Source organism: Bos javanicus, chromosome 25 (assembly GCF_032452875.1).
Source record: "Bos javanicus breed banteng chromosome 25, ARS-OSU_banteng_1.0, whole genome shotgun sequence".
NCBI lineage: Eukaryota > Metazoa > Chordata > Mammalia > Artiodactyla > Bovidae > Bos > Bos javanicus.
The window spans coordinates 27,956,744-27,973,047 of NC_083892.1; the positions used below are offsets into that span (position 1 = coordinate 27,956,744).

The 16,304-nt window shown below is 42.5% G+C and overlaps 1 protein-coding gene across 2 annotated transcripts in view; it reads left to right on the forward strand.

Annotated features, from left to right (window-relative positions):
• CRCP (CGRP receptor component) overlaps window positions 1-16,304 on the forward strand; it is a 42,470-nt gene that overhangs the window by 13,948 nt on the left and 12,218 nt on the right. For both annotated transcript variants that reach the window (XM_061401823.1, XM_061401822.1), the window contains exons 4-5: window positions 705-799; window positions 12,335-12,392. In XM_061401823.1, the coding sequence (XP_061257807.1) occupies window positions 705-799; window positions 12,335-12,392 (153 nt within the window). The remainder of the gene's footprint in view (window positions 1-704; window positions 800-12,334; window positions 12,393-16,304) is intronic.

The window sequence follows — 16,304 nt, forward strand, 5'->3', positions numbered from 1 at the left end:
CCAGGTCGGTTGATATGGCATGACCCAAAGCCCCTACTCTCAGTCTTACTGTTAAGACTATCCAGTAGGACGTCATGCTCCCAGACAAACACACTCCTATTAGGTGTAATGTTCCAAGCGTATGAAGACTACCGCTTGGAAGCAGAGGGCAAAGGCCAGATCATCTATTTTGGCAAAAACAAATTCTTTATTACAGCGGAAGTGATACTTTTTTATGGTAGAAAACTTAGAAAGTGCCAAAATGTATAAAGAAAGTATTAAAAGTAATTTATAATCTTAATATCTAATTGATAGTTTGTTGCATTCTCTCCCATTCTTATGCTTTGTTCTTAAAAAAGAGCATTTAAGCTGTTATATGTTTGATTTTGTATCTGTCATTTTAATTTATATTTTCTTGTTATTTATTTGCTTTCAGTTTTCATTTTGTTTTATAAAGATTTGGATTTAATTGTCTTCTAATTTATCTTTTCAAAGACATTAAAAAACTTGCCTTAAATCATCATAATCTCTTTTAAGGAAAATAAGGGATTTAACACTTTTGTCATCATTCCTTCCTATCTGATTTTGTTCATTTAATTATGTGTTTAGAATCCTAGAATCATTTATCAGTCATGTTCTTTTACTTTATATAGTTCATCTCTTTAATGTCTATAGTTCATTCAGAGCTATTTGTCTAATGCTTGCTTTTTCTTTTTTTTCCGTAGACATTAAAATACATATCAAAAACACCATGTAAGCACCAGAGTCCTGAGATTGTGAGAGAATTTCTGACAGCAATGAAAAGCCACAAGTTGACCAAGTAAGTAAAAATAATCTTAAGTGGGGAAAGACTGACACATAATGAAAATGATAGCTTGCAAAAGTCATCCTTTGCAACTGTGTGTTTATATTTAGTTGGGTTTTAATCAATACGCAGTGCTCTTTTACAGTAGGATCCTAGGATTGTATATGAGACAACTGAGACTTCCACCCTGGGATCCTTCTAGGGCCAGAAATAGAACACAGTGGGCTTTTTAATCTCAAAAAATCTCCCCCAAATCTGTCCCTTAACCTCTTCTCAACATTCAGACTAAATTGGTTGAAAAATAGGATTTATAAATTACGAGCTTTTGATCAAGTTGGTGAATTAAGTCATTTGACATTTGTGGGGCAAAAATGGCTTGATAATACTCTGTTTGCTCTTCTTGTGCCCAGTTACTTTCTTGATGACTTTCCTGAATAAGTTCAGTTTGAGTAAGTGAGTGAGTGAAGTCGCTCAGTCGTTTCCAACTCTTTGCGACCCCATGGACTGTAGCCTACCAGGCTCCTCCCTCCATGGGATTCTCCAGGCAAGAGTACTGGAGTGGGTTGCCATTTCCTTCTCCAGAGGATCTTCCCGACCCAGGGATTGAACCTGGGTCTCCTGAATTCCAGGCAGACGCTTTAACCTCAAGTTAAGTTTGTAGAAATTAAAAGCATCATTAAGAATTAGAGCAAGAGTTTCCATGAGAAAAAACTAACCCTGGTCTTTTAGAATTAATAACACAGCTGATAAATCCAAAAAAGGCATTTGTCATTCATTCAGAATAATCAGAAATCTTCTTTTGGAGGCAATATTTGGTATTGTTTCAGGCACACGGCTGGTGCATTGTCAGTAAACTAGTGCCCTTCTCCCTTGCTTCTCTTCTCTATGAAGACAAATCTTTTCAAATGTGTGCCTGTATGTGTTTATGTATGTTTATTTATAGTTTTACTTTTGTGATAAACATAACATAAAATGTACCATTTCAACCACTTTTAAGTCTAAAGTTCATTTATAGTATTCACACTGTTGTGCAGTCAACATCCAGAACTGTTTAATCTTGTAAAACAAACTATACCAATTAAACAACTCTCCATTTCCTACTTAACCTAGCCCCTGACACCACCGTTCTGTTTGTATGAATTTGACTACACTTAATACCTCGTATAAATAGAATCGTACAGTATATGTCTTTTTACAAAATCTGAATATTTTTTAATATTGTATTTTTATTTTAGCCATTTTTAAAAAACATTTGTTTATTTTTGGCTATGCGGGGTCTTTGTTGCTGTGCACAGGCTTTTTTGAGTTGCGGTGAGCAGGGCCTGCTTTCTAGTTGCGTGTGGGCTTCTCATTGAGGCGGCTTCTCTTGTTGCTCTAGGTTCATGGGCTCAGTAATCGTGGCACCCGTGCTTAGTTGCCCTGAGACATGTGGTATCTTTCTGCTCCATGGATCAAACCTATGTCCTCTGCATCGGCAGGTGGATTCTTAACCACTGGACCACCAGGGAAGCCCTATTTCTAACCATTTATAAGTGTGCAGTTTAGTGGCATTAGACAGAGTCAGTTGTACAATCATCTCTGCCATCCATCCAAAGGATAGGTTTTCATCATGCCAAACTAAAACCATATACCCATTAAACAATGAGTCCCCATCCTCCCTTCTCCCTCTGGTAACCACCAGTCTGCTTTGTATCTCTGACTTTGGCTACGTTATTTGTTCTTTCTGGTTATTTCATTTATAACGTCTTCTGGTTATTTCATTTATAACGTCTTTCTGGTTATTTCATTTATAACGTCTTCAGGGCTCATTAATGCTGTAGAGTGTGTCAGGGTGTCCTTTTGGAGGCTGCATACTGTCCCATCTTATGTATGTGTGACATTTTGTTTATTCATTTATCCATTAGTGTATATATTTGGGTGATGTCTGCCTTTTGGCTGTTATGCATAATGGTACTGCTGTGAACACAAGTGTATAAATACCTCTTGGAGATTCAGCATTCAGTTCTTTTGAGTATATACCCAGAAGCCAAATTGCTAGATCTTAGGATAACTGTATTTTTCATTTTTTGAGAAACTACCATACTGTTTTCCCTAGTGGCTGCTCCATTTTACATTCCCACAGGCAATGCACAGGGTTCTTATTTCTTCACATCCTCATCAACACTGTTGGGTAGGCCAGAAGGTTAGTTCCAGTTTTTCGTAAGATGTTATGGGAGACCCTGAGCGAACTTTTTGGCCAACCCAATACATATTTTAAAGAATGTTAAGAGGACAAAAATAGTCTTTCGTGTTTACTTAGAATTTTACTATTTCTTTTCATCATTCATTCCTGTTCATGTTTACTTTTTAGCATTTACTTCAGCCTAAAGAGCTTCTACTAGCACTTCTTTGAGAACAGGCCTGCTGGCTACAATTTTCTTAGTTTTGGTTCAAATGGGAGTGTTATATATATTCTTTCATTTTGAAAGGATAGTTTCAAGGGGTTGAGTGATCTTTTCTTTCAGCTCTTGAAAGATGTTAGTTTAAAAAGTCCTGTGACTGCTTTCAATACTTTTCTTTATATTTGGTCTTTAAAGGATTTAATTATGATTTTTTTTAAAGTTTATCTGCTGAACTTCTTGGTTATGTAAATTTTTATTTCTTACCCCAGTTTGTGAAGTTTTGGACCACTATTTCTTTAAACATTTTTTTCTGCCCCAAGTCTCTTCCTCCTTTCATTCCAGAACTCCAAAGACGCAACTGTTAGAACTCTGATAATTTTTCTACATATTCCTAAGGCTTTGTTTTTATTGTTGTTGTTTTTTAAAGACAAAGTAAGTTTTACACTGAAGTATGGTTGATGTAGCGGAGAAGGCAATAGCACCCCACTCCAGTACTCTTGCCTAGAAAATCCCATGGACGGAGGAGCCTGGTGGGCTGCAGTCCATGGGGTCGTGAAAAGTCGGACACGACTGAGCAACTTCACTTTCACTTTTCACTTTCATGCATTGGAGGAGGAAATGGCAACCCACTCCAGTGTTCTTGCCTGGAGAATCCCAGGGGCGGGGGAGCCTTGTGTTCTGGCATCTGTGGGGTCGCACAGAGTGGGACACGACTGAAGCGACTCAGCAGCAGCAGCAGGCTTGATGTACAGTGTTGTGTTACTTTCAGGTGTATGGCATATTGATCGAGTTATCCATATATATATATATATTTTTTAATTCTTTTTCATTATAGATATATATATATTATATACAATATATATATATTCTTTTTCATTATATAATTTCAATATTGCAAGATATTGAATATAGATCCCTGTGCTGTGTTAGAGGTCCTTGTTGTTTATTTGTGTTATATATAGTGAATGTGTATCTCTTAATCCCAAATTCCTAATTTACCCTTCCCTTCCTTTGGTAATTATAAGTTTGTCTTCTGTGTCTGAGTCTTTTTCTGTTTTGTAAATAAGTTTATTTGGGGCCTTTTTTTTTTTTTTTAAGATTCCACATGTGATATAATACATTTGTCTTTGACTTACTTCACTTAGTGTTGAAAGGTTGTTGTTGAATCACGCGAAGACACCAGGATTCTTGGCCCCCGGAGGAGAAAAATTCAATCCGGGGCCAGAGACGAGGCTTGATCGCTCAGAGCTTTTGTGTAATAAAGTTTTATTAAAGTATAAAGGAGATAGAGAAAGCTTCTGACATAGGCATCAGAAGGGGGCAGAAAGAATACCTGCTTGCTAGTCTTAACAATGAGGTTATATAATCCAAAGAATGTCTGGAGGTTGTAAAGACCTCATCAGACCTACTCCCATAATTTACATTTTAAGATAACACTGTCCTCAGGCAGGATACATCCTTGTAAAGACCAGGTCTACTCCCATAATTTACATTTTAAGATAACAGAAGGTTGAATCCAAAGACTGTCCTTAGGCAGGATACATTATTGTTATATAACCCTAAGGAATGTGGAGAAAGAAAAAAAAAGTTTGTCCTTTCTTCCTCCTTGAGAATTCCAGACCCCTCTCTCCTTGGGGACCCCTAGACTCCCTACCAACCTGCCTAGGAAGTGACTCTCTCAGTGTGATAATCTCTAGGTCCATCCGTGTTGTTGCAAATGGTATGCATTCTTTTTTATGGCTGAGTAATATTCCATATTGTATATGTGTGTTTGTGTGTGTGTGTATACACGCCATGGCACCCCACTCCAGTACTCCTGCCTGGAAAATCCCATGGATGGAGGAGCCTGGTAGGCTGCAGTCCATGGGGTCGCTGAGGGTCAGACACGACTGAGCGACTTCACTTTCACTTTTCACTTTCACGCATTGGAGAAGGAAATGGCAACCCACTCCAGTGTTCTTGCCTGGAGAATCCCAGGGACGGGGGAGCCTGGTGGGCTGCCGTCTATGGGGTCGCACAGAGTCGGACACGACTGAAGTGACTTAGCAGTAGCAGTGTACACGCCATATCTTCTTTAACCATTCGTCTCTTGATGGTCACGTAGTCCCTTTTGGGACTCTCAAAATGTGTATGTTGGTTCATCACATGGTGTTCCACCAACCCCTTAGGCTTTATTCACTTCTCTTTAATCCCTTTTTCTGTTCAAGTTTACTGATTCTTTGTTTGGCCTGTTCAGATCTGCCTTTGAATCCCTCTAGTCATTTTCATGTTAGTCAATGTGCTTTGCAGCTCCAGAATTTCTTTTTGTTTCTTTCTGTCTCTTTATTGATATTTCCATTTTGTTCATGCATTGTTTTCTTGACTTTCTCCACATCTTTTAATTCTTGGAGCATCTTTAATGTTTTACTTATTTTTGAGATGGTTGTTTTAAAGCCTTTGTCTAGTAGACTTTCTATCGGGCTTTTTTCAGAGACCATTAATTTTTTTCAGAGACAGTTAATTTGTTTATGTATTTGCATGGGCTATACTTGTTTCTTTGTTTACCTTGTGAGTTCTTTGTGGAAAACTGGATGTTTGATCTAATAAAATCATAGCTCAAAATCAGATTTTCTTCCTTTTCCTTAGGCTTTCTGACTTTTGTTTATTGTTTACTATTTTTGTATTATAGTGGGCTGTTTCTGTGCTGAGAATCAGCTTGAGGTATAAACTCAAGGTCTTCTCAGTGTACCTTTTCTGAGTGTACCTCTTTCCCTAGGCATGCACAGTCTCTCTCTGATTTTCCCCACATATGTGCCTCCTTTTCATGAAAGGTTGTTTCCCAAGACACACGAACATGCCAGGGCTCTAACAGATACCCTTGCAGGTATCTGCCTTGCTCCAGGCAGTGTTGTTCTGAAAACAACCAGTAGAGGGGGCTGCAGGGCCTTTCACTGTAGCTGGGTCTGGCTCCTCTGGAAGCAGGCAAACTTTATTTGCAGCCCATTGGAATTCATCTGGCCTCAGTGCCTTATGACTCAGGGGGCTGCTTGCCACGTACTATCAAGACCTGGATCACTTGTGCTAGCCAGTGCATTTTAAGACAGGAATCAAGTGTGTGACAGAAACTGCTGAAATGCTCTTTAATTCTTTTTTCTGAATATCCCCTGCTAGAGTTTTTCTCTTATCCTTTTCTCAGGAAGAGGAGATTCAAGATAATAGCCCCTCAGTGACCCGGTTCTAGTAATACAAACTGGAGCTCCATTAATTTGCTTAAAAACCTCCACTGCTAAAGTTCTTGAGGGTTTGATAGGAACCATGTTTTATTTGACTTTGGGTGTCAAAGTCCAAGAGTAATCTGGAGGCAGCAAAGCTCAGAGTAGATAGATGGGTGCAGGTTTCACTAACATCTGGAATGTGGTTACTCTGCTTAGAGAGCCTGGAGTCTCGCCCCTTGTTTCCCCACTGTGCGAACAGTTGTCTCTGGAACGTCTCCTGCAAGTCATTGCTACTCTAGCTCTTTGTTTTTCAACTCATGTTTATCTCATGCTAGGTTTGTCTTAGTAGGGATACAAAGATGAATAGCTACAGTGTAAGTGCTACGGCAGTGGGGACATAGCAGAGAGACACTGAAGTGTCAGAATTTGAGTGTATCATTTTGCCTGTGGGAGGTGACACTGGGTTTTCATATAAGGTAATAGTCAGCCAGATATAAGTGAGCACATGCTTTCTAAGCAGAGGGAACATGATATGCTAGAGCCTGGAATCAGGAAGTAGTTCCTGTGTAATGTTTGCAGTGTCATTTAATTGGAATATGAGTGCTTGGGGGACATGAAGGCATTTGAACCTAGAGAGACTGACAAACAGCAGATGTCCGTGGGTTCTGAAGGTTGAACGAAGAAAGTTCATAAACTGTGCGGACAGTGGGAAGATTAGAAGCAGGATAATGAGATGACCAGATTTTCATCTTTTAAAAGGTACTTTATTTGTAAGAATGAAGGTAGACTGAAAAAGTGGCAGACTCTTGAGGACAGGCCTTTGCCCTTTAGCCAAGAAGAATTGAAGTGGCTTGTAGAAATGGTGAGGGCGGGGCTGGGGACAGATACCTCGAAAGAAATAGAATTAATTCTTAGTGTCTTAATATGGGCAGTGGGTGAGAGGGAAGAGTCGAGGATGATTCTGGCCTGTGTATTTGGCTCTTCACCAAGATGAGAAGTATGGAGAGAGGAACTGATTTGTTGGGAAAGGTAGTCAGATTGCTTTGGGATAGGTAGAGTTTGAGGTGTGTCTGGGGTGTTTAGGTGGCAGTTGTTTACAGAGGTCTGGAGATCGGCTCTCACTACATGAAGACATGAATTTCTTGGTTCTAACCTGTAACGGCAGATGAGATTGTGAGGTTTGGATGAAGAACTCTGTAGGGATGAAAGATGGCACCACAGGAATGCCACGGAGGCAAGCGGAAGAGGAAACCTGTAAAGAGATGAGGGAATAGAAAGCTAGGTGAATCAGGGAAGAATGGTCTGCGGAGGCTGCAAGGGCAGGTCGTTTTAAGGAGGGAGTGACCAGCAGTGTTCCAGAGACAGGGCAGGGCAGAGAAGCCCTCTAGAGTGATCAGTGTGGGGCACTCTGGGCCCCTAAATGAGAACAGTTTTGGTGATCATTTGGGGCAGGAGCTAAAGTGCAGTGAATTAAATGAAGGAGAGAAAGTAGAGACGATAAAAATGAGCCTCTGAAGTCAGGGGGAATGTTTGGACCCTCCATCCCCCAAAATGGTCCTGCAGTACATGTGGTCCTGTGACTTAACTTCAGCTGGGCTCAGCTCCTGGGGTGCAGAGCAGAGAACTTGCTTGGTGGGTTTGACTGCCTGACCTGCCTGCTGTGAGGTCTGTCCTCTGACCTCGCAGCAGGTCAGGACACCAGGGGCTGCCACAGTCCCTGCTGTGTCCGCTGCTTTTCCTGGCACCTCGTGGTATCTGCCTGTGGCCTAGTCTGTGACTGTTGGCCCTTTAGGTTCCAGAGTCCCATGGCTTAGTGCCGGTGAGAGGAGGGTATCATTCAGGTGCCAGATTCGATACTGAGGCTACTGCTGGCAACGTTCCTCCTCCACTGCCAGAGCGTCCGCCCCGTGCTGCTCAGCTTGCAGTCCTGAAGGGAGCCTGGGTTCTTGTAATTCAGCAGAAGGGAAGTTTCTCCATGGGTGGCTCAGAGGGTGGTTCCACCATCTGGTGAGGAACCAAGGCCACCTCTGTGCCAGCAAAGACATCACATAGCTTCTTGTAATATAACTTCTTTAGTCATGTTAACCTGCAGTTGTGGTTTAGACACGTGTTGTTGCGATATCTTTCTGGTGCCCAAACTTTAAGTCACTTTTCAAACTTAATAAGGAACCGTGTGTGTTGTGGTGGCAGTACCTCCCTGAAGGTTGATGTGAAGGAGGTACTTGTTCATAAAATGAATGTGGCTGAAGCAGCCCTCAGGATCTGCCTTTAGTTCCTCTGGAGTAATACTGTACCATACTGGTCTTTGCTTTTAGTCATAACACATGACATTAGGTTTGCAGAGGACTTCGATCTTCTAATTAAAGTCGCCAGATTATTCTGATTTATCTTTAATCTCCTGTAAGTCTTTGATTTATTTTATTTATGTTGCTTGTTATGAATGAAACATACTGGTTGCCTGCCTTTTCCTTTCCACCCTTTGCTCTAATCCCACCCTTCACCCGAGTCTAATGTTCCCTCCGAGCAGTCTCCATTGACTCTGTGGTGCAGGACAGAAAGCAGTCAGACCCATTTCCTTCTCTCCTTGCACTTCTCCCACTGGTCATTTCTTAAAACTTATATATTTCTGGCTGCACTGGGTCTGCGTTGCTGCACACGGGCTGTCTCTGGTTGTGGTGAGTGGGGGCTCCTCTCTAGGTGCTTGGGCTTCTCATTTCGCAGAGCATGGGCTTAGTTGCCCTGCGTCATGTGGAATCTTTCTTGACCAGGGCTCGAACCTGTGTACCCCTCATTGACTGGGCAGGTTTTTAACCACTGGACTGCTAGGGAAGTTCCCTTTGTCATCTTTTACCTAGTCTTTCACAAGGATCCTCTGAGACCCGCTCTGTGCCCTTAGCACCTACTCCACTACTTCTACTTTGGATCTCCTTAGACAGACGTGGAGAGTGCCTTTGGACCCTCTTCAGAGACTCTCCATATACATGAACCAAACCCAGATTTGCTTTGGTGCCAGAAGAATGGAGCTTTGTCTGATATCAAAGCATATCAACATAAACCATACTGAAAACAGTTTAAAATATGAGGGCGACACAGAAGGTGCCTTTCAAGAGCCTGGTGACTTTAGAGCAAAATTAATTTAGAGCCAAAATTTTAGAATTTTCAAATCACAAACTGGTTACCATTTATTGTCGGAGTGCCTGGTGCGGCCGCTCATGGCTCCCAAGAATTCCTAAGCTGGGTTAATGGGGTCATATTGTGAATGCCTCCCTCCAAAATGACTTGAGTCCAGTGAAAGCTCATTAGGGCTAAGAATATTTTGGGATCCTTAATCTTTTAATTTTTGTTTTCCAAAATTGGATTTTGCTTTATCTTATAATTTCAGTTCACCTAAGTTTTGTGCTGTCTACATGTTATGTTTGACTGTTGTGGAACTTGTGTTGTATGTCTCCAGCTGTACTGTGGTGCACATCTTGTGGGGTTTTTATACTAAAAGTGTAGACCAAAGACTATTTGGAAGATTTGAATAAAGTGATGATACTTGCTTTACAAAGGAAAAGGAACTTCCTCCAGTTACTCCCCAGTCCTCACAGTCCAGTTGTCGCCTTCACTATCATTCCGCTGAACTGCCTGACCAGGCCACCAGTGCCCTCCTTTTTGGCAAATCCAGTGACTTCTCTACTGTCAACCTACTGTCCTCTCTTCAGCATTTGACACTATTGGTGATACCCTCTGTCCTGGACTTTTCCTTTCTCCTTTGTGGCCTTCCCCCAGCCCCGTGAGTAGAGGTGCTTGACGGTGGCTGCCGTGGGTCTTCATTTCCTCTGCAGCTGGCCTCTGGACTGTGATATCCACTCTCCTGGTTTTGCATACTCCTTCATAATAAAGCCGGCTCTAATCTTTTTCTCTAGTTCTAGACCAAACTCGAACTAAGACTAGAGAAGCTGTTGGGTGAGTTCTTCATTGTGGCTCCAAAAGTACCACAAACTCAAATTCAGATTTCAGTTCATACAGTATTTCCAAACAGGCTAAATACCCGACAGCAAGCCTCAGCTCTCCCCGTCTTTCGCCCCCCACACCCCCAGCCTCGGCGGTCGTCAGGGCCTGTTGACTGTACCTGAGGGCGACCAGGAGCAGATCAGGACTCTCGTTGCCGCTGCTGCCACCTAAGTACACAGCTTTGCTTTCTCTCACCCGGGAGTATTACACAGCGTCTCTGCCTCCATTTTCCCGGGCTCTCCAGACCCAGCCAGCCCCTCCTGTCCCCGCTTGCTCCCCAGTGCCTCTAGAGTAACTCCTTGGTAGTGCAGGCCTTTGTGGTCTTGTCCCAGTTGACTCTCAGCCTCGAGTCCCACAGCCTCTCTTGCAGCCATTTCCTAAAACTCCGTGAATGTTCGTTCTTCTGGATGTTTACATGTGCTGTTCCTGCCCTGACTGCCCGTTCCTCTCATCCTTTTCGCCTAGAAAATCCTTAAGGGCCCAGTGCAAGAGTCTTCTCTCTGAAAAAGAAAGAAAGAGCATTGTCATGTTCGACTCTTGCAATCCCAGGGACTGTAGCCCACCAGGATCCTCTGTCCATGGGATTCTCTGGACAAGAATACTGGAGTGGGCTGCCATGCCCTCCTTCAAGGCTAGAGTGCATGTTTGGGGGCTTATGAGGGGTAGAACTTGACTGCACTGCCTTAATCCTGACTGCCGTTTATGGGGCAATGACTGTGTGAGTCGTCTTTATGAACACTGAATACTTTTAGAAGCAGATGGTTAAGGACATAAGCTTGGATAGCAGAGTCTCAGCTCTGCCATTTACTAGCTGTGTAGCCATGGACAAATTATTTCTTTACCGTCTCAGCATCAAGTCTGAGGGTTAAATGTGCTTGCCATATGGAAAGTAAGCAATAAGTGGTTGCCACTCTTGCTCTAAATGGTAAAATTTTTGTCCCTTGTAACCTTCTCATGAGACAGGTAAGTACTGTAGTCATTCCTGTTTGACAGGTGATGAAACCAAGGCTTAGGGAGAACTGGGTAACTACTGCTTCCCCAGACACCTGGCTCTGGGAATTGTGGCTTATTCATCACTTTATTCCAGAATAGGTTTATTGAATTGAATTCAAAAGAGGAAGCTGTAGAGCTCCAGGGTCAGAGAGAGAAATGTAGAAATTGTCACCTGCACAGGGGTGGCAAACATTGAAGCCACTTTTTTCAAGTCCTACCTTTTTTAAAAAAAACTATTTTTAGTTAACAGATAATTACAGTGTTGTGTTGGTTTCTGCAGTGCATCAGCGTGGATCAGCCATAGGTATACACGTCTCCCTCCCTCTTGAGCCTACGTCCCACAAGTTCTGTCATCTTTGAGAGCACGTGCATTTCAACCACCCCTGCAGCCATGAGCTATATTTTGTCTGGTGGCAGATAACTGGTGTCTTCATTGTGAATCTTTTGTTAAAATTCGCTTTTATTAGCCTTCTTTTCCCAACTGGATTCTGAGCTCTTTGAGGGCAGAAAACTCTGTCTTATACTGCCATGCATTACCTCCTGCCTCCTTGGAGTCTTTGGTTTTGTTTACTAACAGGTCAAGTCTGAGTGACATTTAGTCTTAACCTCAAAAAGGAATTTTCAACCATTTGGAAGTGATGAACAACCAAGATGATTTTGTAAATCTTTACTTTCTATAATTTGAATTAAGATTTCCCAAATACAGTTTATTAAAACTGCAGCTGTACTGTCTGTTACATTTCTTATAACCCAAGCCTCTGGACTCTTCAGGATTCTAATCCATGGTTGTGCCCTTGAGTAAGAGTCACTGATCGAGGACTCTCCTATTCTCATTCTTTCATTTTACAGTTGAAGAAACTGAGGGCCATGTTCCAAGTTGTTCTTCCATGTGTTATCTGACAAAGTGTTCTCTAAACTGCTTGGTGAAGACTCAAAATCCTTAGGAGTATAAGAGTTTTGAAGGCTCTGTACTTTTCTTTTGACAGAGCTGAAAAGCTTCAGCTGCTGAATCACAGGCCTGTGACTGCTGTTGAGATCCAGCTGGTGAGTGAAGGAGGGTTGAACTTGGATGGGTTAGTTTCTGGGTCTGAGATGTAAAATGGGTTCTAAAGGCTGACCTCAGACAAGCCAGAAACTGTCATTATTTGAAAAGACTGCTAGACCATCCATTTTATAAGTGAAAGGAAACCTCAACAATTTGATCCTAGTTACTATGGACTTAGGGAAAAGGAAAGACTGGAGAAATGTCACTCCTTCTGTAGGATTTGGGGATCTGACTTGGCAGCTCTTTGTCTCCTCCATGTCCTACACCCTTCTAGCCACTGCTTCTCTGTAGGGTTAGATTCAGCATGGCTCTGGTGGAGTTTATCCTCCCCCCTCGCTGCCCCCGCCCCACACACACTTTTGACCTCCTCTTGTATTTCTTCTCTCGATGAATGGAGCATATGTGCACTTTGCCGCAGGTTCACGCTGTCACCCTCCTGGCCCAGTGTCCCAGGCTAGACTCCTGGAAGTCATTCGTTTCCCTTTAGCTCCTAGTCGGTCAGTTGCGGCTTCTCTTCCTTCTCCTACCTCTTGCTCTTTCTTCTCCCCTTGCTGCACTGTAGTAATTCCTGTTGTTATTTCTCTGCTCAGCTCTTACAGTCGTCTTCTCACTGTTTTCCTACCTCCAGTCCAGCCCCTGCCTGCCCATCTTCCGTACCACAATCATAGTTTGCTTTCTCAAACCACACATTTGATCATCTAGTTTCCCTTTGCATGTAACCATTCAGTGGAAACTCAATACTTACAGAGTCTAAACTGCAAGCACAGCATTAAGTTTTAGGATTGGGAAAGCCAGAGTAGGGCTTCCCAGGTGGCTCAGTGATAAAGAAGCTGCCTGCCAGTGCAGGAGACAAGAGATGTGGGTTCGATCCCTGGGTCGGGAAGATACCCCGAAGGAGGAAATGGCAACCCACTCCAGTATTCTTGCCTGAAAAATCCCATGGAAAGAGGATCCTGGTGGGCTACAGTCCATGGGGTCTCAAAGAATCAGACGCCACTGAGCGACTGAGGACGCGCATGCGCACACACACATACACACGCGTGCGCGCGCGTGCCAGGGCAGACGGCAGAGGAGATGTGAGGAGACTGTGAAGTGGCCTCGGATTGCAGACTGAGCGGTTGTGGCCTTTCTGTGTGGTGCGCTTTCCTTCCGTGTCCCGGGTGGAGACCACTGTTAAGCTCTTAAATATTAGGCAGGCCATTCAATTGCGAGTAAAAAACTTTGGCTGGAGAATTAATAAAATGAAAATAAAGCAGTTTTCAAAATCACTTTTAGAAGTATTTAGCTCTTTATCAAATTTCCTTTAGAAAAATGTGGAAGAAAATGGCAGAAAATACCTCTGATGTTTAAGAGTTGCTTAAAAAAAAACCAAAACCAAACCCTTTTTAAGAGAGTCCTGGGATATTTACTTTTTGACTAAAAGTTTTATTGTCCTCTCAGCATTTTGTTTCTACCCTTTAAAATGCACCCAAAATTAAATTAGAAGAATTCCTTCCATAAAGGGTGTCTTTTAGGGGGAACTGGTCTTCAGGCTAAATAAACTTTTTTTTTGTAATACCGTCAATTATTCTGATGCTTTTGACTATATTGGAAATTCAGCTTAGAAAACAAAACAAAACAAAACAACAAGAAAATAATCCCCATCCCTCTGGGTTAAAGATCACATGTCATGTCTCCTCCAACTTTAATCAGCAACATATGTTATTCATGGCTTAATGACAGATGGAGAGAAGAGATGAGGAGGATTAGCGTGACCTCATCCTGGAGCCTGCGGAAGGCTCTCAGGACTTGGTAGGATTAGCTGCTATTAAGATGGCCTGCTCTATGCCAGACTCAGGGCCAGAAACTGTGTGTATCACCTTTAATGCCCTCACCGTAGTCTCAGCTAGTGAGTGCCTGAGTGGTCTGTGTGATTCAGAAGCCCTGTTCTTCCTCTAAGCCCTGAGCTGCTGCATGGTGAGGAGAAAGGTCTCTGACGTCTCCTCAGACTGTGTTTATCCTCTTCTCCTCCTTTCCGCAGGTAGATAGACCTTGTTAAAAGCTGTCTGTGTTGTTTCCCAGCATTTTTTGGCCAGATTTTTCCCAGCCAGGAATCTGGCCATAAAGGGTAGCAAGTCATTTACCAAGGTGTGTAGCAAGGTCTCTTCTCACCAGAAAGGGATAAGAAATGAGGTTTTCCCTAGGTAGGAAGGTGCAGAGAACTTGAGAATTTCCCCATGTTAGCTTTACAGCCGTGTGTTCTCCCTAGGTCCAGAAGTAATCCCAACATCCAGCATCTGTCAGGATTCAGTGTTGGAGGCCGAAAAACTTCTCTTTTTCGATTGTCCTGGTTAATCCTTCAGCCATGGTTTGTTGTGATCCTCAGATCCACAGCTGACTGCCTGCTGTATGTGAGGAGGTGGGGAGGCCACCAGCTCTGAGACTTCTGCCGTGCCCTTTTGTGTCTTCATTTGGGACCGTTTGGGACCTCTGGCCTGACAACAGAATGTGAACTCCCAGGCCTCACAGGCCACGGTCCTAATAGGCGCTACCATCAGTGCCTGTTGTAATTTAGTGATTATAAAAAGGCTGGAATCATATAGTTTCCTGCTTTATAAAACACTGAAATGTGTGTCCTTTTTGGTCCTTATTAAAGGCATTACTTTAATTTTACTTTAGAGAAAATTGAAATTTATAGAGGTAAAGTGAACTGTTCTGGGTCAAATAGCTAGAAGTGCCTGTTATTAGATTTTTAGTTGTTTTGAGCAGAGCAGGAGGTTAGGCTTGGCAACTTCAACTAAGTGAGAAACATTTTTGGAGTATAGCAGCCCAGTCTGACAGACCCTGGTAACTAATATAATCTTCACGTATGATAAAAAATTTATCGTTTATGTTGACTCCCCTCAAATACTTTTTTTTATGTTTCATTTGCCCTTATATTCTGAACAACTTGAACCCTTTGATATTTTGGAATGTTGAGACACCACTCTGCATTTCTTTATTTGAGCTCTGTTACTTCTGTGTTGGAGAGAAAAGTTGAAGAGTGGTGTTATTATTTTTGACTCTAGTGATCCAAGAGGGGTTAGTAAGTTTTTGTTTCTGCAAGTTTCTTTTTTGTGTATATTTCATCTTGCTTAATACAGTTCATATTTTCTTCTGTGACTGGGAAAGAAATTTTCCTGACTATAATTGTTCCTGAGGGTTGTTTGCTAATAAAAGCATCTGCTGTTGGCACCTTTGGCCAAAAGTTAGTAAAGCTTGTCAGCCCTATTGCCAAGAACACACCTAACTGAAACCAGATCTGTCAGACCCAGAGACTGGATGCAGGAAGGTGGCCTGTGGAAATCCTCCCTGTTTGGTTTTCTAAGAAGACCCCTCAGAGCTCATACAACCAAACTGTTTGAAATCAGTGGACTCTGGTGTGCCATCCAGTGTCTCCAAGAGAGGAGCTGTTAGAAACCTCCTACTGGAGGCCATGGAGTTCTAGGAGGAGCTGGATTCGAAGTCTCAAGAGACCTTGCCCTGTTTGTTGTGAGATCAGATCAGTTTTCCTGTGGTGCTGAGCCTCCTTGTACTCGTCTGTTGCTTGTCCTCGCTTTACATACAGTGGCCTTGAGAAACTCTGGTGCAGTGATTGTGAGAAGGAGCGCTGATAATGATGGGAGGTTGTCACTGGTCTCACAACACTCTCTTTCACATTCTTCACCTGCGGCAGGAGACGGTTCATCAGCAACTGTGTGTGCCGGTTATTCATAAGCTGGGAGACATTGTTCTCCTGAATAGAGATCATTTTTCCCTCAAGATTAAATTATCAAATCAGGTATATCTCTCCTTTCTCCCCCTTCATTCTTTGGAGGCAGTGTGTGGTAGAATATTTCCTTTTACAGACTGTAATTTTACATGGCTGATTTTAAAAGTGGGCTTTTATAATA